Genomic DNA, 27,928 nt, shown 5'->3' on the forward strand with positions numbered 1-27,928 from the left:
TCCTCTACGGTACGTGTGTTTCCGCCAGTTCAGCGCCAAAGCTCTTCTGGTTGAGACTGGAGGGTTTGGGGCAGGGAGTGCGGGGACAACCAGAGCCCGTCAGCCTACAAGACACAAAGGAGCCAGGTTCCCTTTAGTGCACCCAGCACCCAGACACACTCACGGTAAGGCTCCACTGAGGTTGAAGTGAGATGAAGTATTGACTTCTTTACATTATTCCGGGTCTAATGCCTGCACATTCAATCAACTGGCAAGGCAGCCACTGTCTGTCTACTCTGCCTCTGGCTGGGGTCACAAAGACTCTGGTCGGGCTGCTCCCCTCGAGACAAGTATCCACTGGGCTCCACTATTGGAATCCAAGACAGTCTGAGAGAGATTTGCCATGGTGTCCTTCTTCAGTAGTGCTTGGAGCATCTGGCCCTCCTCCCCAACCCCAGCGGGCCCCTCAGAGCCAGATCTCTACCACCAGCTCCTCGGGCCCTCAGACCCCCCAGGCCTTGCTGCCACCTCCAGGACACCTGCATCCCCCCGGCAAAGCCAGCAGGACTCTGGGCAGCCATCAACCTCCAGATCAACCTGGAACTCTGTGCCTCGACCTACCCGTGCCTTGACGACCTTGACCCGGTGATGTTGCTTCGAAGAACTTTGCAAAGTCTTTTCTTCACTGATCTCGTGAGGAGAGTGAGAAACCGATGAAGTTGCAGAACCAACGAGGTGGCCGAATCTTCCTTGAGGAGATCAAGAAACCGGGCCATGACGCCTGGGAGAACAGGCTGAATCTGCCAGGGTGTGCATTTTACGTGGATGAAAGCATGAATCTGTTATTACCAGAACCGCACAAACTGGCCACTCACAAAATGACCCCCATTTGGGTGACTTCATTGAGACTCATGACCTGAATGAGCAGGTGAAATCCATCAAAGAACTGGGCAACCACATAACGAACTTGTGCAAGATGGGGGTCCCAACTCTGGCCAGCAGACTGCCACTTTGACAAGCGCATCCTGGGAGACAGTAACGACAAGAGCTAAGCCTCAGGCTGGCTTCCATAGCCACAGGGGTGACGTCCTGGTCACCAAGGAAGTGCATGCATGCTGGGGTTACCTTTACCTTTTCTAGAAGTTGCACCAAAACATCTTCTTAAGTTCCTTTCTTATACCATTCCTTCAAATAAAGTAATTTGGTACCTCCCCCTGCCAAAAAAATAATAAATTTGAGAACTTTATTAAGGTCCTTCTCTCTTTGTGACATTGTTCAGCCCTTCCAATCTGAGCCATCTACAGCCCCAGCGGTTGGTAGCTGTCAGGGGACCCTAGCTGCGTGTGTCGTGAGCACACGGGCAGGTACAGGCATCTCATCGTCGGGAGCAAGTGCAAGCTTGCAGAGCAGACCCGTGCTGAGACGTTTTCTGTTCCACCCATTCCATCAATGCTTACTTAAGAAATTCTGTCAAGGAGAATGTTTGTGAGGGGTGGGAGGGGAAGAGAGAGGTCTGTGCTAACAGAGAAGAAACCAGAAACCAGGTCTCAAAGGGGAGCTGATCCCTAAAGCAGCCTTGCCGTCTGGTAAGGGGGACTCAGAAGCCAACTGCTGCTGCGGGGAATGTGGGCGTGAGTCACCAGCAGGGAGGATTCTGTGGAGGAATCTGTGGTACAATGTGCAAATTGAGATGCTGGCTGTGCATCTGCTTCCTCCAGAAACCAGGTGACTGAATAACTGCCGATTAGGAGAGGGAAGAACAGAATTGGGGGATTTTTATTGTCGTAAACTGGGGATATTTCTGGTCCAAGGATAAAATGCCAAAATGTTCTGGTGAATTCTCGAGACAATCTATACCATGGGACCAGAGGCAGTCGTAGTCAAGTGTAAAAATATGTCAAAAAAAAGTCATAACTGTGGGCTCACCACAGTTAATGTGGTAAGAGGTGGGTGTAGATCCCACAATCTTTGTACCCGGGGTTGTTTGTCTTTGGAATTGACGAGCTAATGTCTTCCGGGTTGGGTAGGATACTCCAGGTTGGGCAAGGGTGAGTGAGTTGCTTTAGGTTTAGGATCTCAAGAAAGCTGGGATTGCTCAGACATCTTTTATTTACTCAATCAGGAACGTTTCCTGAGCGTCGTCCGGGCCATGTGCTGCTTTAGGATACAGCTGGACAGCTCTCTGTTCTTGAAATTCACAATCTGGTTCACACCCCTTGAGCCTTGCCCCTCGGCAGTCCCACATGGGCAAAACTCCCACCTCCTTCCCGTTCCTGGAGCCTCAGGAAGGACAGGGGCTTTGGAATATGGTGCGGGGGAGGCTTCTCACTTCCCAGCTTTGGACTGGAGAGCTGGGCGACTACCGTGCGAGCAGCCAGCGTGAGTCCAAGTGACGGCGTCTGTGTCTGCTGTAGATGGTCACTGTTCAGGCAGAGTATGGGGCTCGTGCTGACGTCAGATTTGGGTGAGGCTGGGAATGTCCATTGAATTTAAAAGAAAAGAAGCTCCTGCAGGACCCTTGGGAAAGGAGAGGAGGGGCAGAAGCACATGACAGTGATTCAAATAGTAACAGGGAGAACAGAGACGGGAGACGTCTTTACTTTATACACTCAGAGTGTTGGGGGTGGAGGCGCGGAGTGTTTCCAAAAAGCACATACTACTTTTGCAATTTGCAAAGAAACATTATATATATATATTTTTAATGAGTAAATAAAAGATGGAAAGTGGAGCTTGTTGAAGGAGATCTTTCTTGCAGAAGGTTTGGCTGGGATGGTGAGGCAGGTGGGACTGAGGTGGGTGGAGAAGGGTTGGGGGAAGGAGCAGAGTCTGGTTTAAGATGCAGAGCTGAGCAGGGTTGTGGATTGCAGAGGACAGCTGCCACAGGATGACATGAGGACCGTGGGGGGTTGGTTGGTGGTAGTATCCAGAATCCCCAGGGAGGAAGGCTCCAGGTTTAGCTGTAGGGGAGAGGTCTTTTCCAACTGAGAAGTCACAAAGGTCAGGGATGAAGATAAATCTTAGCTGGGAGAGGGGGGTCTGGGGCGCTCCGTCTGGAAGAGATTGCTCCCGTTTCTCTGTAGAGCAGGAGGTGAGAGCTTTGGAGGAGGGTCGTGGCTTAGGCTTGGGGGAAGTCGGGGAAGATCTGAGGCCACCGTGGGGACTGAAGGAAGGATAGGGTGGCGGGTCCAGCACCCTGGGGAGTCCAAATTGCTGGAGCCGGGATTGGGGCAGGGAGAGGACGAGGCTCAAGCTCCTGGTGCAGGTAGGACAGGGATCACAGGACCCTCCCCGAGGGGAGGGATATGCAGACAGGAGACAGGGATGCATGGGGACCCCACCACCTGCATGGCTCACTCCCCCACTTCCTTTAAGTCTTAGCTCCAAAGCCCCTTCCTCAGCGGGACCTTCTCTAGCCCCCTCAACTAAAACTCTAACCTCAGAATCCTTCCCATTCTCTGTCCCTACTTTATCTTTGTTTCTTGGCACGTAATACTATTTCACATGCAGTGCATTTCATGTATTTGTATTCCCAATAGAATGGAAGCCCTCCAAGGGCAGGGGTTATGGATTGAAATGTGTACCCCTAAAATTCATATGTTGAAGTCCTAATCCCCCAGAACCTCAGAATGTGACCTTACTTAAAAATATTGTTGTGGCAGATGTAATTAGTTAAGATGAGGTCATTAGGATGGGCCCTAATCCAGTATGACTGGTGTCCTAAAAACAAGGGGAGATTTGGATACAGAGACACACACAGAGGGAGGTAGACATGGGGTGATGCTTCTACAAGCCAAAGAAAGCCAAAGATATCCAGCAAATCAACAGAAGACAGGGGAAAGAGCACGGACCAGATCCTTTCTCTCAGCCTCAAAAGAAACTAACCCTGCTGACACCTTGATCTCAGAGAAACTAACCCTGCTGACACCTTGATCTCAGGTCTCTAGCCTCCTGAATTGTGAGAGAACACATTCCGAGTGTTTAAGCCACCCACGTTGTGATGTTTTGTTACAACAGTACTAGTAAACCTATATGGCAGGGAATTAATTTTTACTTCATTTTTAAAATATTTGCCCAGTGAACCTCTCATCATGCACGGCACGTTCAGCCCAAATTCTCTCTGCCCTTAGCTTTGACCCCCTGAGAACATTTTGGCGTGAAATCCAGCCAAGAGAATTAGGCCAAGAATAGGTGTAAGCCAAACTGAATGATTCATCATAGTAATTTTAAAATTCTGATTTAGTCTTTGCTGTGATTACTGAATTTCTGCTCAGGGAGAGCGATGGGGCCTGAAAGCCCTGCCCTAAAGACACGTGGGTCCAGGCTCAGAGCCGTGCATGTCGCCCCATCCGTCCTGTTTCACGAGATGCCCCTCTAGAAGCAGGACCACCAGCACTGGTTGAGACCCGAGTCTCCTTAGTGTGTGCCCCCAGCAGTCTGATTGGTTGTTACACGTGGCAAGATATTAATCCGGCTTTATAGGGAGCCGCTGATGGTCAGAAGCTGGTACAGAATGCAGACATCCCCAGGGTCCTATGTCTTCCTACCTTTGATAATGTGTTGTTTTTTTTTTCTTTTCTTTTGTTTGTTTTTAATTCCTGAAGATCCAAAGACTTAGATGTACAAGTGGCTAAAGAAAATTCAGTTTCCTGATCTGTGCTTGATCTTGTCTAAACTCAGAAGGTCCTGACAGACATCTGGGCCCTGGTTTAGGATGCCGTATCTTCTCTTTCATTTAATAGAGATCTACTGAGCATCAATCAAGATGCTGAGACGCCCTCTTAGATGCTGGAGATTAAATAAATTAATAATAAACAACAAGGTCCTGCTGTAGAGCACAGGGAGCTATATTCAATATCCTGTGATAAACCATAATGGAAAAGAAAATGAAAAATAATGTATATATATATGTATATATATATATGTATAACTGAATCACTTTGTAGTACAGTAGAAATTAACACAACACTGTAAATCAACTATACCTCAATTAAAAAAAAAAAAAAAACCCAAAACCAATAAGACCTGGTTCTTGAATTTGGTGAATTCTCAGTTTATGAGAAGGAAAATAGTTTTGCAAACATTTTTTGGAAAACAGGGTAATAGGAACTATTACAGGTGCATGAACAAAGGGGCGGTGATGGGGAAAAAGAGTGCTTGCCCTGTACCAGGGTGGGAGGCAAGGGTGGGTCGTGGAGAAGCCTTCTGTTCAGTAGGTCCTTTAATAGCTTTTCACATCACATATGACTTCCTAAATTGGCCTTAAAAATCCAACCACTTTTATTCAGATGAGGATCCAAGGCCTTTTGTCCTTGGAGTAAACATGGCTTCCCTAGTGATACCCTTTTATCGCTAACTCCCATCAAGAACAGGAAAGAGGCAGAAGAACTGCCAGTTAGGTGCACACATGCATATACTTCTTCCAAATATTTAACCACAAAGGCAGAAATCCTTCCTAAAAGAAAATGAAGTTCTTAAATGTTTACGCCAGTCCAGATTACAATAGCAGGGATCTCGTAGCTGTCCACTGAATCGAGTTAGCACCAAAGACCTGCTAATCTCTTTAACAGGGAGACCCAGAAATACACAGGAGACTTTTTCTTGTATTTTTAAGTAGGTCAGAAGGGTAATCTGGCCCAGCCATTCTGTAAATGGACTTCAGGCCGCTTTTAATTTACTTCTATTTACTACAAAAAACTCAAGGAAATTTGCAAAAATTCCCAACCAAAAAAGTTTGGTTTGCTTAAACTGTTTTTTTAAAGAAGAGTGACTAAGAAAAGTCCCATCCCCCATGCACTTCTACTTCTCACGTGAGCAGGGGGAGAACTGGAGGAGCCTGCTGCCAACTTCAGGAGGTGATGAGCTTCTCTGAACTCCATCCTTGAAGATGATTTATAAGAGGAAGGTGAGAGCAAGAAAGTAGAGCGTCTCAGCCTTCAAGCGTAGGGTCTCCCCAAGCCCCCATTTTCTTCCTTGACACCAACCCCAGGCACTGAGCTAGTTTTCTTTGCTTTTAACTGCAGCCATCACTCAGTCTAGACCCTAAGCCTGCCTGGGGTGCCCTCGTCCACAGCCACTGTAACCGAGCAGGACCCTGTGGGGTTCCTGCGTACGGAATTCTTTCTGTCCCCCATTTTCTCATTTAGAGGGAACAGACCCCCAACCTCCGTGACCTTCCGTGAGTTCCAAAGGGCAGACTCAACAGGTGCTAATCAAGGGAAGAGAAGCCAAGAAACCAACTGAGGCTACATGAAAAGAACCAGAGAAGCTCATCAAGAAGATTACCTGAGACCAGGTAATTAGAGGAGTGCAGGCCCTGTACACACCTTAATCTTATCAGCAACCCCACCCTTGAACCTTTGCTATCAAACTCCTCATCAAGTCCTTCTGGGTTGGGACACATAGTTTTTTCGGGGCAGGAGCCCGATGTATCCTCCTTTCACCCAAAATTCTATCTCTGAGATCTGATTCGGCACCGGTGCACAGAGGCCCAGCTTTCAGCATCACCACCCAAAGCAAGAAACAGGCCTTTTCATTTTGGCAAGCTATATTGTCACTCACCAGGGTTAACGGATAGATACGCCCAGTGCTTTCTTCTTGATTTGCAGGCAATCTCCCTATATTCCAGCCATCAACAACTTGTCACAGGTGGCACAATGAATGTTTTTCCTACAGTTAATTTTTTCCCCCATTTGGCGTTTTTTGTTGTTTTGTTTATTTTTATTTTTTTAAATTGAAGTACAGTTGATTTACGGTATTGTGTTAGTTTCAGGTGTACAGCAAAGTGATTCAGTTATACATACATATATATCTATTCTTTTTCAGATTCTTTTCCCTCATAGGTTATTACAAAATGTTGAGCAGAGTTCCCTGTGCTATACAGTAGGTCCTTGTTGGTTATCTATTTTATGTATAGTAGTGTGTATATGTTAGTCCCAAACTCCTCTTTTTTTTTTTTTTTTTTTTTTTTTTGCGTTACGCGGGCCTCTCAATGCTGTGGCCTCTCCCGCCGCGGAGCACAGGCTCCGGACGCGCAGGCCCAGCGGCCATGGCTCACGGGCCCAGCCGCTCCGCGGCATGTGGGATCTTCCCGGACCGGGGCACGAACCCGCGTCCCCTGCATTGGCAGGCGGACTCTCAACCACTGCGCCACCAGGGAAGCCCCCAAACTCCTCTTTTATCCCTCACCCCTGTTGTTGATTCAAATATGCTTTATTTATTTATTTTTGCAGAATTAAAGTGCTTTTAGTTGCTGTTATGGAAACCAGCTCTGGAAGCTTAAAGAACAACAAAGGAAATTATTAGATGTGTATTATCTCATGAGATCTGCTTTAATTTGGTTGTGTCTACACCACCCCCAGTCCATGAATTTCCATTGGAATTTGGTGGTTTCTAGAACAGTAGGAGAACAGCAGGTTCTGAAACCAAGCAGGACCCTGTGAGGCTCCCAGGCACAAATCCTTTCTGTGTCCCCCATTTCTTGTTTGTAGGAAATAGGCTTCATTCAGCCTCCTTGACCTTCCCTGAGTCCCAAAGGGCGGGTTCGGACAGTTGCTAATTAGGGAAGGGAGGGGATGCAGAAACAAAGGAGGAGCCGTCAAGAAAAAACAGTGCAGCTTTGGAGCAGGGTCCTAGGAACTCCTCAAGGAATATATGTAGCAACACCTCTGAGTTTTTCTGCAGAACAAGGCCCTCACCTAGGCGCAGGATGGCAACTTCAGGCTGAGCACAAGATTCCTGGATAACTGCTCTGTTACCTCACCACCAGCTGATCAGAGAAAGTCACATACCCTTCAGCCCTCACCCCAAATTTTGCCTATACAAACTTTTCCCCCAAAACCATCAGGCAGTTCAGGTTTTTGGAGTATGTGCCACCTGTTCTCCTTGCTTGGCCCTGCCGTAAACCTCTCTCTGCTCCAAACTCGGACATTTCGGTTTACTTGGCCTCACTCTGTGCTGGGCACATGAACTTTGTTCAGTAACAATTTTCTTTTCATTCGAGATTTCCCATCTAAGATCATGGTATGGCTCTCCATTGAGTCATGTCTCTTTCCTTGAGAACAGTTTTTATACATTTCTTGAATTTTTTTCCCAGTAGTCTAGACTTTGGGTTACCATTTTGAACACAGCAGTTAAGAAAATATTGAAGTTTAAGATGCTCAAGTCACCTGATGTGGGAGGTTCTCTCAAGAAAATACCAAGTAAGGATGCATTTGGATGTGTTGACTGAAATAAAAACACACAACATAAAAGTTGCAAGTGAAGTTTTATTTGGGGATCTTACTGAGGACTACAGTCTGGGAAACAGCCTCTCAGATAGCTCCAAGGTACTGCTTTGAAAGAGGTAAGGGTGGAGACTGAATATATACGAATTTTTTGCTGGAAAAGAAAATGGAGTCGAACATCAAAAGATCACCGCTAATCACAAAGAACAGCCTCCTAAAATTAACGATTTTAGTGCTTTTCTCTGTATGGGAAGGTGCAAGAATCTGGGATCATTGCAATTTTTCTTTAGATGTGTATTTTAACTATCTAGGGGCAGGTATCCGAAGAACAGAATGCTTCCTCTTCCCCCCCACCCCATCCTGAATTTCCCTGTCAGTGGGTGACTGCAGTGGCTTATGACTTGATTTTTGTAGAACTGGAATGGCAAGCAACATTTTTTTTCTTTACAGATACAGTAAGAAAAATGCTGGGAACGTCCTAAATATCAAGACTAGGAAATTGGTCAAATACACACTGGTATACCCAGTAATAGTCAAAATTTAGAACTATTATGGCTGCAACTCAGCAGTGGAGGAGACGGAATTGGAAGACAGTTCTGTCTGATATCACAATCTGCTCTTTATCCCCAGCTACACTGCCTTGCAAAAGAAAAAATAAAAAGCATTACTCATTCACCTCACGTGAGCTACTTCTCCGGCAAATAGAGCAACACATTTGGAGAAGCAGCTCCTGCAGAGCAGTTTATATGATAAGTCAAATGGATACTTTAAATTTAATAATAATGAAAGCTAACAGTCATTTGTGTGCTAAATTCCAGACAATGTGAAGTGTTTAAAATCACTCTGCCATTGGATCCAGGGGTGGGGTGTTATCTGGTGAGCAGTGGGGAGGGTTTGAGTTTGCTCCACCGTTAGGTCCCCCATCCCGCCCCCCCAGCACTTTGCCTTCTAAACATATTTGTGGGAGGAGGCCATTACAGGTGCATTTGGTTTTCAAGCTTTAAATACACTGCTTGTAATTTTGAAAGATCTTCCTGGTGTTACAGGTGTTACAGTTAGGTGGTCTCTTTGAGAACTATAAAGTAGTGAATCTTTTTTTTAATGGCTCAAAGTATTCAACTAAATCAATATAGGTTGCTTAATTGCCATACATATACAACACTTAAAAAATCATAAATTAAAATAGTTCATTGAAATTGAACAGTTCTGGATAAAATACAGTTTTGCACAATGTTACTCATTTAAGAGTTATTCTAAAAAAAAAAGAGTTATCCTGAGTGTGTTGGCAGTTTTGATAAGCTACTTTCACCTTCTTATGTAGATTTTGTACATATAATATGCAACGTTGGCTTTACAAAAAAATCTAAATGCCTAATTTTATGTTCTTTTACAACACTGAGAATCTCTTGTCTTTGTGGTAAAAGGGGTGCATTAGAAAAAATTTTATTTATTTATTTATTTTTGGGTGCGTTGGGCCTTCGTTGCTGCGCACGGGCTTTCTCTAGTTGTGGCGAGCGGGGGCTTCTCTTTGCTGTGGTGCACGGGCTTCTCATTGCAGTGGCTTCTCATTGTGGCGCACACGCGGGCTTCAGTATTTGTGGCATGCGGGCTCAGTAGTTGTGGCTCATAGGTTCTAGAGCGCAGGCTCAGTAGCTGTGGCACAAGGGCTTAGTTGCTCCGCGGCATGTGGGGTCTTCCCGGACCAGGGATGAACCCGTGTCCTCTGCATTGGCAGGCGGATTCTCAACCACTGCGCCACCAGGGAAGCCCCAAGGGGTGCATTTTTGAAAGAGAAAATAATCAGTTTACATTTGGAGTCCGATCACTCACAAATGATCACTCACAAATGACGAGCCCTTATTTGGAGCAGGCTGTTTCAGAAGTTTACCTTTAAAGGCTAAACCATTTAGTGCTATTTGCACCCAAATTTCTGAGGAAGGAAAGGAGGAAGTGGTGAACTCTAAAAATAGAGCTTGAATTTTGTTGCTAAGTGACCAGGGATGAGGACCTAGGTGCTGCCCACTCCAGAAGAGGGTGCCCTGTGCTCCACTCCAGGACTGCAGCCAGGAAGGCCACTGCCCCAACTCTGCCGGGACCCTGTCACAGGCCACTGGGGTTCTTTCTTTAATACCACACGGTACCCTGCACTGGCTGGGGGAAAAAGAGGGCCAGCAAACCCAACCCACCTTGGGGGTGAGGGGGTGTTGGTCACTTCAACTTGTAAATCCCCTGACTTCATTTAACAGGCCTCTGGAAACACCAAAACAGCCATCAACTTTGAAAGGGGGAAATTCCAAGTGGGAATGTGCGTAAATACGGGTAGTTACAGGAAAAGGTAAAAAGCAAACAACGATCTGGGGTATTTTGGGCTTCGGAGAGAAAGCCCCGGACTACAGAAGGAGGCCAGTGCACGCAAATTCACTTCTGGCTCAGGGCTCGCTGAGGCGTCCAACTGTCTTCACGAGAAGTTGCTGTCCTCCGGCCGCGGCCCTCCCTGCCTCAGGAAGCCACGTTAGCCGGTCCCGAGGACACTGGAGGCCGGCGCGATCACCACCGCAGTTGCGGCCCAGCTAAGGGTAACGCCAGGGGCTCAGATCAAGCGGCCTTCGGCAGGCAGTTCAAACTTCACTCTGGCCTCCACCGCCCACCCCGGGTATTTCTGACCGCGTTCCCCACTGTGGCCCTCAGCTTGCCCGCCCGGGGCCTGGGGTCTTCTAGTTTGTCCCCAGTGCCTGCGGCGGCCCGGTTTGCTTCACCTTTGCACCCCGAGCGTCTCTCACGCGCTGGCACCCGGCAGGCACGCTGTTAAGAGCGGTGGAAAGAAAAGAAGGAAAGGAGGGAGAGGGGACAGAGAGAAAGAGGTGGTGTTTGCCTTGTGGTCTCCGCATCCTCCCCTGGATCTGCGATGCTTTCTGTCAAAGATGCAACACCGCCTACCCAGGCTCGGCGCGCCCTCACACCGCGCCTCCACGCAAAGACTTTCCAACGAGGATTTGGCCCACGGTGCATCCTCCTCCAGGAGGTCAGGGGCTCCCCGCAGCTAATCCTCAACCCCTGCACCGGGACCGACGGGGAGAGGCCAAGCGCCGGCCAGGGAGAGTCCGGGGATGGAACCACGGCCGTCGCCTGCAGGCCTGCTCTCTGGGTTTGGCGGCCAGCTGCGAGGTCAGCGCCCCGTCTCGGCTTCACGCAGTTAATCCGTTTCGACTCCGCAGATCCAGGGCACGGTGACATTGGCCAGGGGTGAAGGAGGAGGGAACCCTTCTGGCCTGGAGCCGCCCTTTCCCACCCAAATGTTACCCCCAGAGGCTCCTGGACACCTGCCCAGGGACGCTCTTCTAGGAGTAACCTGAAAGCGACAGCTGGTCCGGGTTCTGAGTGACCTGGGGACTCCGCGAATCCTTCCCCCGCGCCCCACGCCCCGCCTCGGGTTGGGACAACCCCGTGGCAGCACGGAGCTCCCAGTTCAGAGGGGCACCGGGGTGGACACCACCTCCCACGCATCCACTTGTCCTCCGTGCCCAGTGCGCCCCGGGGATGCCCGGGTCTGAAGCCGAGAGTGAAGTTGGCCCCGGAGCCCAGACTCCTGGGAAGATGCAAAAACGGGCTCCGAGCCTCGGACGCTGAGAAACTTCCCCCACCCCAGCCCGGAGGCCTGACGCCCTGGGCGGCTCCGGGCCTCGGGGATCTGGGCGTTCCCGACGCCAGGGCAGGCTCAGCCCGCGGCGTCCTCCGACCCCTACCTTCGCCCTCATCCCCCGGGCCGCCGGAGGGGAGGGGCGGGGCCGCCCGCCACAAGGGCGTTCGGGTTCTGTAGTTATTGCTTCTGGTTCTCCCGCGCGTGCATTTCTCCGCTCCCCGGCAAAGCAGCCGGGTGCGCTGTCCCCGCGGGGCCGAGGAGCAGCTGCTTCGCTCTTAACTTTTGCCAGGATCGGGCCTGCGGGCTCGGGACCCGGGGCGCGCGCCTCCTCCTGCGCGGCCGCCCCGCCGGGTCCCCGCCCCCCACCCCACCCCCAGCCAGCCGGCCGCGCTCAGAAAGCCCCCGCGGCTCCGCCCACTCCTTAGGGGCTTTCTTCAGCCTCCAGCGACGGGAGTCCTGGAGCGCAGCCGCCGGGCGCGCGTTTCCGCCGAGCTGGGGCGCGCAGAGCATTGCTTTTCTGGGGCCACCAGAGACAAGAGGCGGTGACCTCGGTGCGCGCCCCGCGTCCCCGGCTCCTGGCCAGCTCCCCGGCCCCCGGCCCGCGACCCGGCCGCCAGCATGGTGCTGCTGGCCGGGCCCGGGCCGGAGGGCGGCGGGGCGCGCCGCGTGTCCCCGCAGTCGCCGTCCCCACCCCGGGACGCGCAGGCCGGGGAGGACCCAGCTGACTTCGAGGAGTACGAGGACTTCTCGAGTCTGCCCGACACCCGCAGCATCGCCTCGGACGACTCCTTCTACCCTTTTGGAGGCGAGGAGGAGTACAGCTCCGTGAGCGCGGAGAGCGTCCCGGAGGCCGTCCCGGAGGCCGTCCCGGAGGCGGCGACCCTCCTGCGCGCCGCCTGCGCCAACGATGTGGGGCTGCTGAGGGCGCTGGTGCGGCGGGGGCCCAGCGCCGAGGAGGTGCAGGAGACCGACCGCAACGGCCGGGTAAGCGGGCGTCCCCGCAGGTTTCGGGTGCCCTCCGCGTACCTCCTATTGCCCGCGCCACCCGGCTCCTGACTCTGTCCAGCGCCCGCGGTGAACCCTTTTCCTCGCTCTCTGGGCGTGGGGCACGTGTGGAGCCCTGGGTGGCCTGCCCATCCCGGGCTGGGGGTGGGGCGGCACGATTGATCTGCCTGAGGTCACAGCGCCGCGGGGGCCAACGCTAGTCCCGGCGTGCTCACCGCAGCCCCCTCTCGTTTCCCGCCCCCGGAGTCCTCTTACTCCTGCCTGGGGCCCGCGCCGGGATCCGGGTTGGAAGCCTCTCGCCGGTTCCCTTCACCCTCAGTCCCCTCTGACCGTCATCCTTGCTCGCCTGCCGGGGAGAGCCCTTCTGCCCAGAGCCCCACTTGTCCCCAGTCCTCGGCCCTCGCGCTGCCCCTGCACTTTCCCTTCCACGCCCGAGCGCGGATCGGCTTGTTCCTGCCCCCCGGGTTCGGAGTTTCCTCTGGGACCCGCTGCTTACCCGTACCCCTCCCCCCTCCCACGCCCGGCCGCTCCTGGTGACCCACGCGGTGACCTGCCAGCGTGATGTCTGACTTGGCTGTCTGCACGGTCACCGCGGAGAGCCAGGCCCCGGGGAGGGCCGCGGAGGGGCGCGCGCCCAGTAGGTAAGGCAGGCGGGCGTGGAGGCGGGGAGAGGCACGGGGTACGCATCAGTCAGGGCGAGACTCAGAGACGATGAGAAACACTTAGAAAAAGTTGGCTTGAGAGGAACTGGCTCTCACAACACAACCCACCAAAGCAGCTGGAGGGGAAAACCAAAGGGTGCCCACGGTGGCCAAGTGCCCGTGGTCTGTGCTGTGTGCCTAGTGGCAGAGATCTCACCTGATTGTCACATTCCCCGGTCCCCGGGGGATCCGCAGCCTCAGCTTGGCACAGATCGGGAGGGAAAGTGCTTTTGCTCGGGAGCCCACGCCTGATAAGAAAGATGTGCATTTCCTTGGGAACTGGTGGGACCCTGTGCCTTTGGTTTATCTCAGGGGGCCGGCTGGTTCGCCCCCGACTGTGGTCTGGGCCCGGTTTAGGCAGACAGGAGCCCTTAGGCAGACAGGAGCCCCGGGGAGGGTCATTTTCTGCTGCTCCACGTATGGTCTAACTTGACACAGCATTTGAACTTGGGGAAGGTTCTGCACTTGGTGTGATGTGTCAGGTGGTGCCGGCCCTGAGGCCCCTAGGGCTGGGGGAGCTAACCTGGGGTCTTCGTGGGCAGATCACCCTGGTGGCGCTGGGACACCCGGCAATGACTGCACCTCAGCCCTCCCTCTGGTGGCCAGGCAGTGGGTGCTGTTTCTGCTGGCTCTGCTTTCACTTTTACTGAGGTGGCTTTTCACAAACAGATGCTTATGTGAGACCTCACTTTGCTGAAGCAGGTACCCAGGGCTGCTTTAAAGGAGGCCCGCTAAGCATCAGGAAGAACACGGGTGGGGTAGGTCTCTCCCGGGTTTCAGGCAGCCTGGGGTCTCCAGTGGGCAGGGGTGGGTCTGGCTCACTCAGCCCCCACTCTGAGGCTCCACTGGGCTGGGCTTTGTTTTTTCCTTTGGGGCCAAAAAATAAAAGTTGGAAAACAGCTGCATTGGAGACCACTGAGAACAGCGTAAACCATCCCCAAGGGGCTTGAGTTTCTGGGCCACTTTGAAAGCCCCTCCCTCAGTGCAGAGTCAGAGGAGGCTGGCTCCATCTTCTGAGTACCCCTCTGCCTCAGTTTACCCGTTGTGATGTAGGGCTGACAGCAGTTCCAACCTCCCGGGGTTGTGAGCATGAGATGCCCTAACACACAGCACTCTGACATGGCCGTGTTTACTGTCTTGTCCTGTTTTTCACTCACCTACCTTCTCCTTGCTCGGAAGAGCCATCCTCCAGCTTTTTATCTTTTTTCCTTCGGCCAGGCAAAGCTCTTTTTCTCTCTGCTTTTGCCCTTGATGAAAGAGCCTCCCTTTGTTTTTCTGCTTTGAGTCTCCTTTCTGCTCCCCACCAAATCTGGATGGAGAAATGGCACTCGGCCCACCAACAGCAAGACCCCCAGTTCTTTTATCTTCTGATCAGAAGGAGAGCGTCCTGGGTTCTGGGCTTTGAAGGCGTGAGGCGAGAGCTTCTGTTCTTCCCAGTGGCTTCTTGATGCTATTATCAAACAGCCTCTGTCTATTCTGAAACACTTTGAAAGAATAAAGTGTCTCAAGGTCCAAAACGTGACCCTGTAGCAAATGGGAAAATGAGTGGTTATTGCAGACCTACTGTGTGCAAAGCACCGTTTGGCGCTGCAGGAGACTCCAAGGTGAATCAAACAGTCTCTGCCTTTTAGTTGAGGAAGAACTCAGAGTAACAGTACCCAGTGCTTAGATAGTAATAGTACTCAGTGCTTATTGCCAAAGGCAGGATGTGAGAGGGACCCTATAATGATGCAGAGCAAATGTCTTGGAAGCAGGGAGCTGAGGACAATTCTGGAAGCCCAGCAAGGGGAGCCTTTTGGAGATGGTGGTGGGAAGGCATTCTAGCCAGACAGATGGAACGAAGGGGGTGGTGGCAAGTGCCGTGTGGTTGGTTGCAGTGCAGGATGATGTGGGTGCTAAAGCCCGAGAGGCTTCCCGGGGCTAGCTGATGAGAGGCTGGCCTGGAGCAGCCGGCTAAGAAACAGGAAATCAGGACACAATGTGGTTTCAGCGTGCCAGGGTCTGGCCTTGGGGCTGTGGTGTGCCTCCCCAGATGGCCATTCGACTCATTCACTCACTGCCTTCAGGTTCTGGTCTTAAGGGCATCTCCTCAGGGAGACCTTTCCTCCCATGCCTAGCTAAGCCAGTGGCACTGGGAGCTGGGGAGCACAATCCAGGTGTTCAGAGACTAAGGGCTGAAATTGTATATAGGTAGGGTGGTCATCTGAGAGGACACGTGACATTCAAGTAAAAATGTAGAGAAGATAACTCGGGAAGAGCACTCCAGACAGAGGGCACAGCATGTGCAAAGGCCCTGAGGCAGGAGCCCTTTGGGACTGGTCTATGATTAGTAGCAGTAAAAAAGCTTACAGAGAGCCCAAGAGCTTTTGCTGGAGGAGCGAGGTAATTGCATTAACTATAGAATTACAGGTGCTGCCGGCAGCAGCTTCGCAGAAGAAAAATGTCTCTAAATGTTTTTTTGGGGGGGGCGGTGTTTTTGTTGAGCTGTTTATCTCTGGTCAGTTAAGAAGAGAATTTTCCTGAGCTGACAGAGGTTTCATTTGGTTGGAGTAACTAAGGATCATGTTTGTTTTAAGGTGTGTTCTTTCCTGGCTCCTGAGGTTTGTAGAATTTCGGGCGTGGCTCAGTACAGTCTTCTAAAATATTTATTGCTCTAAAAGGATGGCGCAATTGAACATGCAACCTGTAAATATCTGTCAAACAATTCTTCAGCAATATTCAAAGTGTGCTCTGCTGTCTCGTACATTTATGCGTGTTTTGTTCCCACTGACACTGGGGCAATGGAAGCTACCACACTTCTTCTTAATTCTTCACTTCTCTCTCAAGGTTCAGCCTTACAGCCCTGACAGCTCTGCAGACAGTACTGAAACCAAAGGAAGTGTCTGTGCTGTGTTCACTGTTACAGAACGGCAGTTTGAATGTCAGGCAGCTGCTCTTGAACCAAATTAGGCCCAATTATGCTAAATTTAAAATATTGTACTCCTCTCTTTTCTTTTTAATTTTTAATTTATTTTTATTTATTGATTTTTGGCCATGCCCCGAGGCTTGCAGGATTTTAGTTTCCCGACCAGGGATTGAGCCCTGGCCCCCGGCAGTGGAAGCGTGGAGTCCTAACCACTGGACCGCCAGGGAATTCCCACTCCTTTCTTGATATAATTCTTCTCGTGCATGTTTAAATTCCAGGGCCTCTTGCTGAAGTCTTTTGAAGGCCTCTCCAGCCATTTGCTCTATGGCTCAGGAAGGCCCACACTGCAGACCCAGTATGAGGGTGTCTCCCTTTGCTCCTGGGGGGCTTAAATGTTTCATAGATTTGTAGCAGTGACTGGGACCTTTAACTTGACATATACGTGAGAAATGTTTTATTTCTGTTTTTGTTGGTTTTTTGAATGCCATAGTAAGATTTATAAACTTTGGAATCACCTTTCCCTAAAATGAGAATCAAGTTTGAACTCACACCCGCTTCTGCATTTACCAGGCCTCAGTATTCATGGGCTTGCATGCGCTTAGAACTGGCTAGTTGGTACTGAAAGTGAATTCTGGCCTCAGGCCTCCATACGTCTGTCGAGGGTCATCCAGCAGAGAAGGAGCCTGGCTTTGCTGTTGAGGGATGTATCAGTATGTTAGTGTGTTAGCTGAACATTCTGAAGTGTGGGAAGGGGGGTGAGAAGGGAGAATAAGCAGATTAGACTGGGAGCCCAGGGGGCCAGACCAGGGAAGCTGGAGTGAGCCTGGGAAAGCCTGGGCTTGGATCGGGCAGGCTGACAGGTGTTGGCCTCTTCCTTTCTCCACTGACCGAGATGGCCGCTCTGGGCCCAGAAGCAGTTGAGAGGCTCATTTGTTTTGTTTTTTTCATTTTTTTTAAAAAAAGGACACAGTTTTTTAAAGAGCAGTTTGAAGTTCACAGCAAAATTGAGAGGAGGGCACAGAGGTTTCCCATATACCCCCTACCCAGCCCCCCAGGCACATCCTGCCCCGTGCCCCCATTGTCAACATCCTCCGTCAGAGTGGTACATTTGTTAGAACTGATGAACCTACGCTGACACATCCTAATAGCCAAAGTCCACAGCTTACATTAGGGTTCACCGTTAGTGTTGGACATTCTGTGGGTTTGGACAATGCGTAATGATGCTTATCCATCACTGTAGTATCATATATTGTCCCATGTGTTCTTCATGTAAGTGTATCAGTTATCTATGGCCACAACAATGCTGCATAACAAATAACTGTGAAACCTCATGGGTGTATACACCGGTCACATTTTGCTAAGGGTGGCCCAGCTCAGCCAGTCTCAGCTGGATTTGCTTTTAGCTGGGGTTGGCTGCAGATGGCAGGACTGGGAAGGTCTTGGCTGGGGTGGCTGGTCTCTGCTGCATGTGATTTCTTGTCCTCCAGCAGGCTGGCCCAGGCTTGTTCTCCGCGGCAGGGGCAGGGCTCCCAGGAAGCAAGCAGAGCAAATAAGGTTCAGCGTCAATTCTGCTGAAGGAAGTTACAAAGCCAAGCCCAGGTTTACCCTCTAAGTGTGAATTTGCTTTTGTTTGTAATGAATGCTATTCACTAACCCTAAGCATTTCTGTTTACCTAAAATTTATTTTTATTGAAAGACATTTCAGATAGGTGCCCAAGAAGAGGATATCAAGACCCTCCCATGTCCTAATCATTCAGCATCAACAAGCGTCAGCCCCTGAAGGCCGGTTTTAATTTTGATGGAAAGGGTTATAGGATTTAATGCTGCTTTTGGGGTGTGTGTGTGTATGAAGGTTTCAGGAACCTAGGAGGACCATTGTCAGGGGGTTTTGAAGCTGGAATGGAGTTTAGAGGCTAGTGGTTCCCATCATTTTGTAGTAGAAGAAAGTGGGGCTCAGAGAAGAGGGCAGCTAGATGTATCAGGGGAGCTGGGTTCTAGAATGACCCAGAAGCTATTCATGATCCTTCTTTTGATCCCCCATGGGCCTCTCCAAGGGGCTTCTGAGCTTCCCCCCTTTACCTCCTGGCTGCCCATGAGGAATGGGCTACCTAGAAATTCTGTGAGGTGGTTTGGGTGATTTTGAACATTTGATTTCTTTTCCACCCTATGCTTGTAAAGGAGACTAAGGCAGGTGTTATAAAAATCTAAAACAATAAGAGAGCTTAGGGACCCTTTTGGAACCTCATTTATTCATCTAACATTCATATCAATATAATATGTGAGCTATTATTCAAAGCTATTTTGAATGACAACTTCTAGTAGATACGGCTACAGTTTAGGAAAAGCTTTAAATGTTATTTAGCTAATTGTAAGTTCAATTCCTCCAGTCAGACCTTTAGGTCGGTAACTAATGGTTATAGAATTGTTCAGATTTTCTCTTTCTTCCTGAATCCACTATGGTAACCTCTATTTTTCTAGGAAACTGTTCCATTTTTTTTTCCCCTGAGTTTTAAAGGTTAATAGTATGAAGTTTTTACAGAGTTCTCTTTTTAATCTCTGCTATAACATTATTATATCCTGTTTTTCTACATTTTTGAATTTATGCTGTTTCTCTTTTGTGACATATTGTCAAAAATATTTTATTAGTTTTTTCAGAGAATCAACTTTTGTTCTGGATCTGTTTCCTTCCTCACTATTTCATCAATTTCTGCTTTTCTTTTTATTCCTTCCTTCAGGTTTGTTCTACATGTAACTTTCAAAGTATCACTTCCATTTTTTTTCCCCACAAGTTTTGATATGTAATATTTTATTATTGTTGTGTTCTCATTTACGTTATGATTTCCTCTTTTTCTGACCTAGAAGTTATTTAGAATGGTGTTTACATTTTTAAAATACATATTGTTAAGCTTTATTAAAATATTTATTTATTTATTTTGGCTGTGTTGGGTCTTCATTTCTGCACGTGGGCTTTCTCTAGTTGCGGCGAGCGGGGGCCACTCTTCATTGCGGTGCACGGGCTACTCATTGTGGTGGCATCTCTTGTTGCGGAGCACGGGCTCTAGGCGCGCCGGCTTCAGTAGTTGTGGCGCGTGGGCTCAGTAGTTGTGGCTCATGGGCCCTAGAGCGCAGGCTCAGTAGCTGTGGCGCACGGGCTTAGTTGCTCCGTGGCATGTGGGATCTTCCTGGACCAGGGATCGAACCCGTGTTGCCTGCAATGGCCCGCAGATTCTTAACCACTGCGCCACCAGGGAAGTCCCTAAAGTAATTTTTAAAACTTGATTCAGAGACTATGGTCTGCATGATATTTTGAAATTTCTTGAGACTGGCTTTACAGCCTACTGGGCCAGTAATTCTAAATCATAACCATGTGACATTTTATGATTTCTCCAAATTAACTCAAAACAGTTCCATATGTAAAACAATATGTAATTCCCTTTAATTAAAGGAAATAAGAAGGATGTAGAGAAGTTGTTAAAATATGTGAACAAAGGAAATAGGCTTCATTCCAGATGGTTGGGAAGTAATTCTTTTAGACAGCTGGTCGAATGAAGGTGTTTATATGGCTCTGTGTGTGTGTGTGTGTTCTTATGAGGTCGGATTTTATGATGAAGTAGGATGTTAAGAATCCTTGATGTCACTCAGTGTGTGTGTACAAAAAGAATAGCGACTGTTTTTAATGGTGTTCCTGAATTTGAAAGACAGTTGAAGGTGGCATTTACTTATTTATTTCTTCTAAGTCAGAGACACAGAAATTCGGGTAGACATGAAATCCCGAGCGACAGTTGGCTTGGTGGCAAAATTGGATTAGAGTGGTGGGATTTGAGAGCAATTTCAAAGTAACGGAAAAGCAATGTATGCTTACAAAGGCACATCTACATCAGCTCCGAGGAAGTTCACGCCCAAAGTAGGCATGTGATACGGCGGAGAACCAAGCATTTCCCTCTGGCTTCTGTTTCTGAAACTTAACTGACTCTTGGGTTAGAGGCCACCCCTGGTGAGGGACATCCAGCAGAGGGGGGTGTGGAGATGAGGCTGCCGAAGAGGCACGAGCCCTGCTCAGGGGCAGTGCCTGCCCAGTAAAGGGTGTTAAATTCACAGTAGTACATCTTCCGGAACAAGGGAAGACACGTGAAGTCAGTTTAAAAATAAAGGAAGATGGAGAAATTAGGCTGAGTGAAAAAGAGTCCATCTCTAAGGATTATATGCTGTACGGTTCCGTTTATGTAACCTTCGCAAAGTAATGCAGTTGGAGGGATGGAGAACAGATTAGAGGTTGCTGAGGTTAGAGCTTTGGGGAGAGGAGTGGGTGGTACTCTAACCGGGACAGGCCTGCTTCTAGATTGTGTTGGTAGTGGTTATGGGGAGCTGCACGAGGGTTAAAATGGCAGAGAACCCCCCCCGCCCACACACACACACACACACACACACACACACACACACGTGACTGGGGACACCTGAACAAGCTCTGTGGATTTCAGCCACGGCCATTTCATGATGTTCTTGTACTGTAGTTATGCAAGGTGCTGGTATTGGGGAAGAACGCCCAAGGGGGCAACTTCCTGCCAGTCTATCACTATTTCAAAATCAAAAGTTTAGTAAAAATGAAGGAAGGCATGCTTACCTTTAATCTGCAGCCCTATCGCACGAATACACTGGATTTTGGAAACTAAAGCAGGATCAGAGCTGGTTAGTACGGCGGAAGTGGGACCAACTGGGAATATTGGGTGTTTGAACTACTGCTACTCGAGTGTGGTAAAACGAGTTAGCAGCATGGCTTCCTCTGGGCGTTTTTCCCAAATGCAGGATCCCAGGTCCTCCCTAGACATACAGAACCAGAATCGACGCTCACTTTAAGCTGGTCTTGGTGATTGGTATGTACGCTTGTTGGAAGAGCTCTAGAACTTTATTCTGAGAGTAGAAAACAAGTGTGGTGGCCAAAGATAGCAGGCTTAGGTTGGTCACGTGATCCTGGACAAATCACATGATCTTTCCATCCTCAATTTCCTCTAGATCCCCATCTAGAAAACGGGGATGCTTTTTACGAGGCTAACAACACCTCACAGAGGTTCTAGGGCCTAAAAAAGTGACTTGCACGTACAGTGGGTACCACATCATGGGCGCCTAGTGAGTGCAGCTGTTGTTTCTATGGGTGAGTTAACCTCAAGATGCGTTTCCAGTCCTGCTGTTTCAATTTCAGCCAAGGGAAGAGATGGGAGCACATGAAACGTCTAGCCAAAGAGGAGTGGTCGAGAAAATGGTGTGTCCGCTTGGTAAGGACCCCTTTGTAAATGTAAACATTAGTTAAGAGGGTCGATCTCCTGTTACGTGTTCATACCGCAAGGAAAGTGGCAATTGGAGCCATGGGTGCAGGTGAAGCAGGGCGGGAGCGGGCGGAGGGGCAGGGCAGGGGCTGGGGCCACATCTGGGCACATCTGGGGAGCACCTGTGATTGCGGGTGCGGGGAGGCAGAGGCTTGGAGGTGAATGAGCGGGCTCCAGACTGATGACCAACGAGGTAGCAGAGCACCCCAAGCAGGGCAGAGATAACCATTGTGCCAGGGACGGTCACGAGCCCTTGTCCTTTCTTCAGCATTTCCCGTGAGTTCAAGTTAGGGCAGAGCTCCGGATGGGAGCCCTCGTGCATCCCGGGACTTTCAGGGCCTGATTCCGTCGTGATGTCCTGCCGTGAGCAAGCAGCTGCTATGGGTCCCCAAAGTTTCCTTCCATTTCTGCTTCTCCTCCACTTTGTCAAGACAGGCATCCCCAAGGGGCTGGCCCTGCCCACTCCGATCAGGAGGGCCAGGCTGCATCGCTGCCTTCTAGACCTTCCAGCTCTTGTATTTGGAAAACACAGTAGTCGTGCGCTAAAAATAGCAGTGGTGACACAGCTGCCGGGAAGGTTTCGCGGAGCTGTGAGTCAGGCCTCCTTTCCTTGGTCATAGGAAATGGGTGGGTTTCTAGGAAGTGAATTCCATGTACAGCGGCGCCGGGATGGCCCGATGGCCAGCTGGGGCTGAGCAGTCCTTGTGTCACCTGACGACGCTTCTCCCTGCTGACCGTCGTGCTTCAGATGATCCAGTGCTTTGGGGAGCCAGTTCATCCACAGTGAAAAGGGACACAGGAGACACTGCAGAGCAGGGGAAAGAGTGACTCAGGTGTGTCTTGTCACCTACACGTTCCTCCTCTTTTGAGGTCCCCAGGCTCAACCTCCATGTGCTGTGATGTCCTGCCGTGAACAAGCGGCTGCTATGGGTCCCCATATGGTGGGAGGCATCCACTGGCTCTACAGAGGGATCAACTTGCTCTGGTCTGCCCAGGATTTTCTCATGTTGGCACAGAAAGTCCCACATCCTGGGAAACCCCTGTGCCCCTGGCCAGCTGGGGTGGTTGGTCACCTACCTAGGAAAGCTACTCCCGTGTTGGGGCCACACACAGTGTCACCTCAGAGAAGCTGAAAGGCCCACTGAATGCAGAATTCCTCCTTTAGCGGAATCTGGAAACCCTACTTTGGAGGAAAGCTGCTGCATTAAGCTATGGTATCTGGGGCACACCCACTGGGAGGGAAGCTTTTGCCTAAATGCAATCGCTTAGACTGGGTTCTTTGATCACAGGACAGAGCTGTCTCCCAAGGGAGACATTATCTTGGGAGGCTTTTGGGAGACAGCAGAGCCCTTGATCGGGGGGCGCGGGGTGGGGCATGGCGAGAGGGCCTGGAGCGGGGTTAAGTCTCCACTGCCATACATGAAAAGTAGAATAAATACATTTTTCTAAGAAATTCAGCTACTTAAAATGCACCAGGGAATCTCTGGTGAATTTGTTTCTGATAGAAATAATTATTTAAAAATGTTGTTCGGTGTAAACAAATCTAAATCCTTTGGGTTTGTTTAGAATGAGGTACAAGTGTATGGAGTTAACTCGTTTCGTTTGTGAAAGGCAGTGAGTTACAATGATTCTGCTAATAATACTGTTGGGTCCAAGAATACTTAAGATACTGTTACATTGTTTTTTTTTTAAATAACCTAAGGTTAATTTGGTTGAGGGGCCTTTGAAAATAACTGAAAACTCCTCAACATTCTGTTTGCACCTGGCAAGTTCCATCTGTCAGTCTGCAAATGGCTTGATTTCAGCATAAGTGTTTTAGCAAATGCGTGGAGTCTGTCTGTCCTTATCAATAGCATGCATACTTTAGAAAAAAGTCAAAGTAAGAAGAAAAAAGACTTGTTTTTCAAAGAAGTGGATATTCCTGAACGTCGAGTATTAAAACAGGTTTTAGTCCATTTGGGCTGCTGTGACAGTATACCACAGACCAGGGGGCTTATGAAAATCAGACATTTATTTCTCACAGTTCTGGAGGCCGAAGTCAAAGGTCAGGGCCCTGCGGATTCGGTGTCTGGTGAGGGCCCGATATTCCTGGTTCGTAGATGGCCGTCTTCTGTCTGTGTCCTCACCGGACAGAGCAGGGGAAGGAGGTCTGTGGGGTCTCTGTAGGGACAGTCATCCACCCTCATGACCTAATCACCTCCCAAAGGCCCCATCTCCTAGGACCATCACACCTGGGGGTTAGGATTTCAGCATATGAATTTCGGGGGGACACAAACATTCATTCGAGAGCAAAACACATCAACTACTGAAGGAATCAGTAAAAAAAAAAAAAAAAAAGCATTTAAAGTGTCTTTCCACTTGGAGAAGAGGTACATAATTTTTCAAAATTTGCTATGTGTATGACTTTCATTCAGAAAATTCCAGAGTCCCTATGTGGAAAATTGGATGGGTTTACATAAAGAGAATCTCCATATCTAAAAATAGGGAATCCTGCTATTCTGTGATTTAAAACAAAAGTTCAGATGAATAAAATGAAATCATTGAAAATTAAGTAGTCACAAGATGCTTAGAAATAGAAAAAAAAAAAAGATTCTCAAAGAAAACAGAGCCTTTGAAGTTCTAAGTGATGGGAAATCCCCAAAATGCCAAATAAAAGGAAATAATCTAAAAAGGAAAGTGAAGAAAATGGATTGTTTTTAAAAAAGCAGTATTGATATATAATTCACATACTATACAATTCACCCATTTAAAACCGTACAATTAAGTGATTTTTTTAGTATATTCACGGATACGGGCAGGCATCACTGCAGTCCATTTTAGGACATTTTCATCACCTCAGAAAGAAAACTTGTACCCTTCGGCTGTCACTCCTCTATTCCCCATTCCCTCCAGCCCTAAGCAACCGCTAGCTCCTTTCTTTGTTTACATTACTTATAAAAGGGTTTTTATGAAAGATGAACTATATGCCAACATATCTTGACAGTTTTCTCAGCAAAGGAATACAACGCCCTTCTCCACAAGAGGTGCCTGCCAGACAGGGTGACGTGTGTGGGTTCTGCCTTCAGGGTCTTAACTGTAAGTTTCCTATAAATTACGGTGTATGATAAAAAATTACATTTTTTACAAAGTATGCAAAGCCCCAAACTTGAACCATTTCACGGTGAGCCTTGGGCCGAGCTGTCCTTTTGTTCACCTCTACTTGGGCTTGCTGACCTGTTGCTGAGGTCCTCAAAGTGTGGCCTCCGTTCAGCAGTGTCGGTGGCACCTGGGGCCTCGTGACTCGGGAACTCTGTTGAACAGGTCAGCACTCTGTTCAACAACCTCCCAGGGGATTCTCACGCGCACATTGGGTACCACTGCTCGACTGCATTTCCATCTTCTGTTTAATGTTTCTGCCAGCTCTGCCTAGGAGGCTCTCTCCACCTGGGCACGGCCTGGCCGTCTAAATATTTTGAAGAGACGATGGAGGGCCAGCCTGGCTTTGCCCTTGTCCGGGTTTTCGGGGCAGGAGACGTGGGAAGTGCCCAGTGAAGGCCGTGGATGGACTGTCACCGCCGTCCCTGCCCCTCTGAGTGCAAACCCCTCCCCCAGTGGGCTTGGTCCCCACTTGCCCCTGACCCGGCCACTGTCCACCGCCGCCTCTCACGGCCTCTTCCCTCTCTTTCCCGTCTTACATCTTTGGATCTCTTCTGTCATAAAAAAGAACACACACGCACAAACTCCAAACAAGCCCAAGACTCACTTGTCTGCAGGCTCCTGAAGTTCTCTGCTTCCCAAGGCCAAGGGTGTGCGGGGCTGGCGGGTGCCTGCCCGGTGCCCAGCCTTGACCCGGGGGCTGGGGGGCTCTCCTGCCCCAGCTCGCTCTGTTCCGGCACCTTCTCTGGCTGCCCCTGCAGCTCAGTCTTCAGCTTCATCGTTGGGGGTTGTGAAAGCGTCCCTTCCTGGATCCCGGCCTCACCCTCTTGATCTCTGATTTCTTCCCTCCCAGCCCACCCCTTGGACCTGCTCATGGCCGTGGCAGGGCTGCCTGCCTCCCCTCCCCCCCAGCATTTAGGGCACTGTTGTCTGCATGATCTTGACCGTGGCCTGACTGGGGGTGAAAGCATCCACTCCCTGCAGCTGGGATCATGCCTCCAGAAGCCACTTCCTGGGACTCCATAGGTCTCCCACACATTGCCCACTTCCAGTTTCCCCTGGGCCTTCTGGTTGCCACTTCTTTGCCCTGAGGCTTTCTTAACCCGCTTCTCTCTTTACTCCCTGTGGTGGCTATTTTTAAGTGTCAGCTTGGTTAAGCTATAACACCTGGTTATTCAACCAGACTAGTGCCATGAAAGTATTCTGTGCATGTGGTTAACAGCCACAGTCAGTTGACTTGAACTCAAGATGACCACAGACAGTCTGGGTGGGCCTCATCCAATCAGTTGAAGGCCTTAAGAGCAAAAGCAGGTTTCTTGGGAAGAAGGAATTCTGCCTCCAGACAGCGGCATCAGCTCCTGCCTGAGTTTCCAGCCTGCCAACCCCACCATCGTGTGAGCCAGTTCCTTAAGTGTCTGTATCCCCTGTTGGTTCTGTCTCTGCAGAAGGCTGACTCGCGTATTTCTTGGGAATCTCACTTGCTTGGCAGAGCCCCCCGGGCTTGTACAGCTGATGCCAGCTCTCAGCCCTCGACTGCTCTCCTAAGAGTCACACTTGCATTCAAGATCAACTGCAGGGTTTCTCCCGCCAACCTCCCAGCATCTTGTACTATTCTGTGAAGTCATCCCAACGCCCCAGCCCCAACTTTGGGGCACCGTTTCTGTTGCCAAGACTTTGTGGGGATGTAACCTGTGCAGCTCCAGCGCTCTGTGTGTGAGAGGGCCTGTGTTTGGTGTGCTGCTCTGCTGTTGCTGTCTTGACATTCTTAATGACTTTGAACCTCGGGTCCCCTGTTTTCACTTGGCACTGAGGCTACAAATTATGTAGCTGACTCTGATTACCCCATGCTGTGGCTGCTCATATTTGCAACCCTGGAGGTGACCCAGCCTCGCTCAGCTCCCATTTCCAGTCGTGTTCTAAGCACTGCACAGTCTCCAGTGATGGTCCCCACTTTTCACTGGAGTCTCACCACCTCTCTAGCTTGAGGCTTTGAGACATCTCACTTTAACAAATGTGGTACCTCCTCTCCAGTCTCCCCACTGCATCTCACCACTTTGCGGTCTGTTGTGTGACTACTGGATTTATTTTCATTTGTGTGGCTCGTGTTACAACAGCATCATCTTCAGAAGCCCTTCCTTGAAGGCCCCTGACAATAGTGTTTCAAATGCCTGCCTGATTTTCCATGGTTTCCTTTTGTGTCACAGAAGTGGGTGACTTTCTGTCCCCACAGCCATGGTAGATCCTTATTCTCCCTGGGAAACACACATCGTTCCCTTCTCTCTACTGCAAGGCAGTGTCACCTTCCCCATGAACTCCTGTGCCCCTCTCTGACTTTGGAATCTCATCACAATTTGCAATTTGTTTATGAAACTCCTTTCTTTCTGCTTTGTTTTATAACTGTTTGTTGATGATTGCTGTCTCTGAGCTTGATGAGCTCCCTGAGGGAAAGTCCTCAGGATCATTCATTCAGCTTGTGTTCTCTTCAGTCAAACAGAGTTTGCTGCACATAGTAGGTGATTTGTATCTGCTTATTGGATAAAATTGGGCTAAAATTGTCTTTCTGCCAGTTATATAACCTTGATTTGAAAATACTTAAACAGATAGTTTGGGGTCTTACATTTAAGCCATTAATCATTTTGAGTTGATTTTTGTGGTTGGTGTAAGATAAGGGTCCAATTTCATTCTTTTGCAAATGGATACAGTTTTTCCAATACCATTTACTGAAGAGATTATCCTTTTTCCATTGTGTATTCTTGGTGTCTTTGTCTAAAATTAGTTGACCATACATGGTTGGGTTTATTTCTGGGCTCTCTCTTCTGTTCCATTGTTCCATGTGTCTGTTTTTGTGCCAATACTATACTGTTTTGATTACTATAGCTTTGTAATATAATTTGAAATCAGGAAGTGTGATGCTTTCAACTTTGTTCTTCTTTCTCAAGATTGCTTTGGCTAGTTGGGGTCTTTTGTGGTTCCATATGGATTTTAGGATTCTTTTTCCTATTTCTGTGAAAAATGCCATT

General features: G+C 49.4%; 1 protein-coding gene across 1 annotated transcript in view; it reads left to right on the top strand.

The window, feature by feature from the left end:
- The first annotated feature begins 12,459 nt into the window (after positions 1-12,459).
- Positions 12,460-27,928, top strand: part of ANKRD33B (ankyrin repeat domain 33B) — an 87,135-nt gene continuing 71,666 nt past the window's right edge. The window contains exon 1 of the mRNA XM_065875329.1: positions 12,460-12,825. Coding sequence (XP_065731401.1) covers positions 12,460-12,825 — 366 coding nt within the window. The remainder of the gene's footprint in view (positions 12,826-27,928) is intronic.

The sequence above is a fragment of the Phocoena phocoena genome, chromosome 3 (genome assembly GCF_963924675.1).
Source record: "Phocoena phocoena chromosome 3, mPhoPho1.1, whole genome shotgun sequence".
In the NCBI taxonomy this organism is placed as follows: Eukaryota; Metazoa; Chordata; class Mammalia; order Artiodactyla; family Phocoenidae; genus Phocoena; species Phocoena phocoena.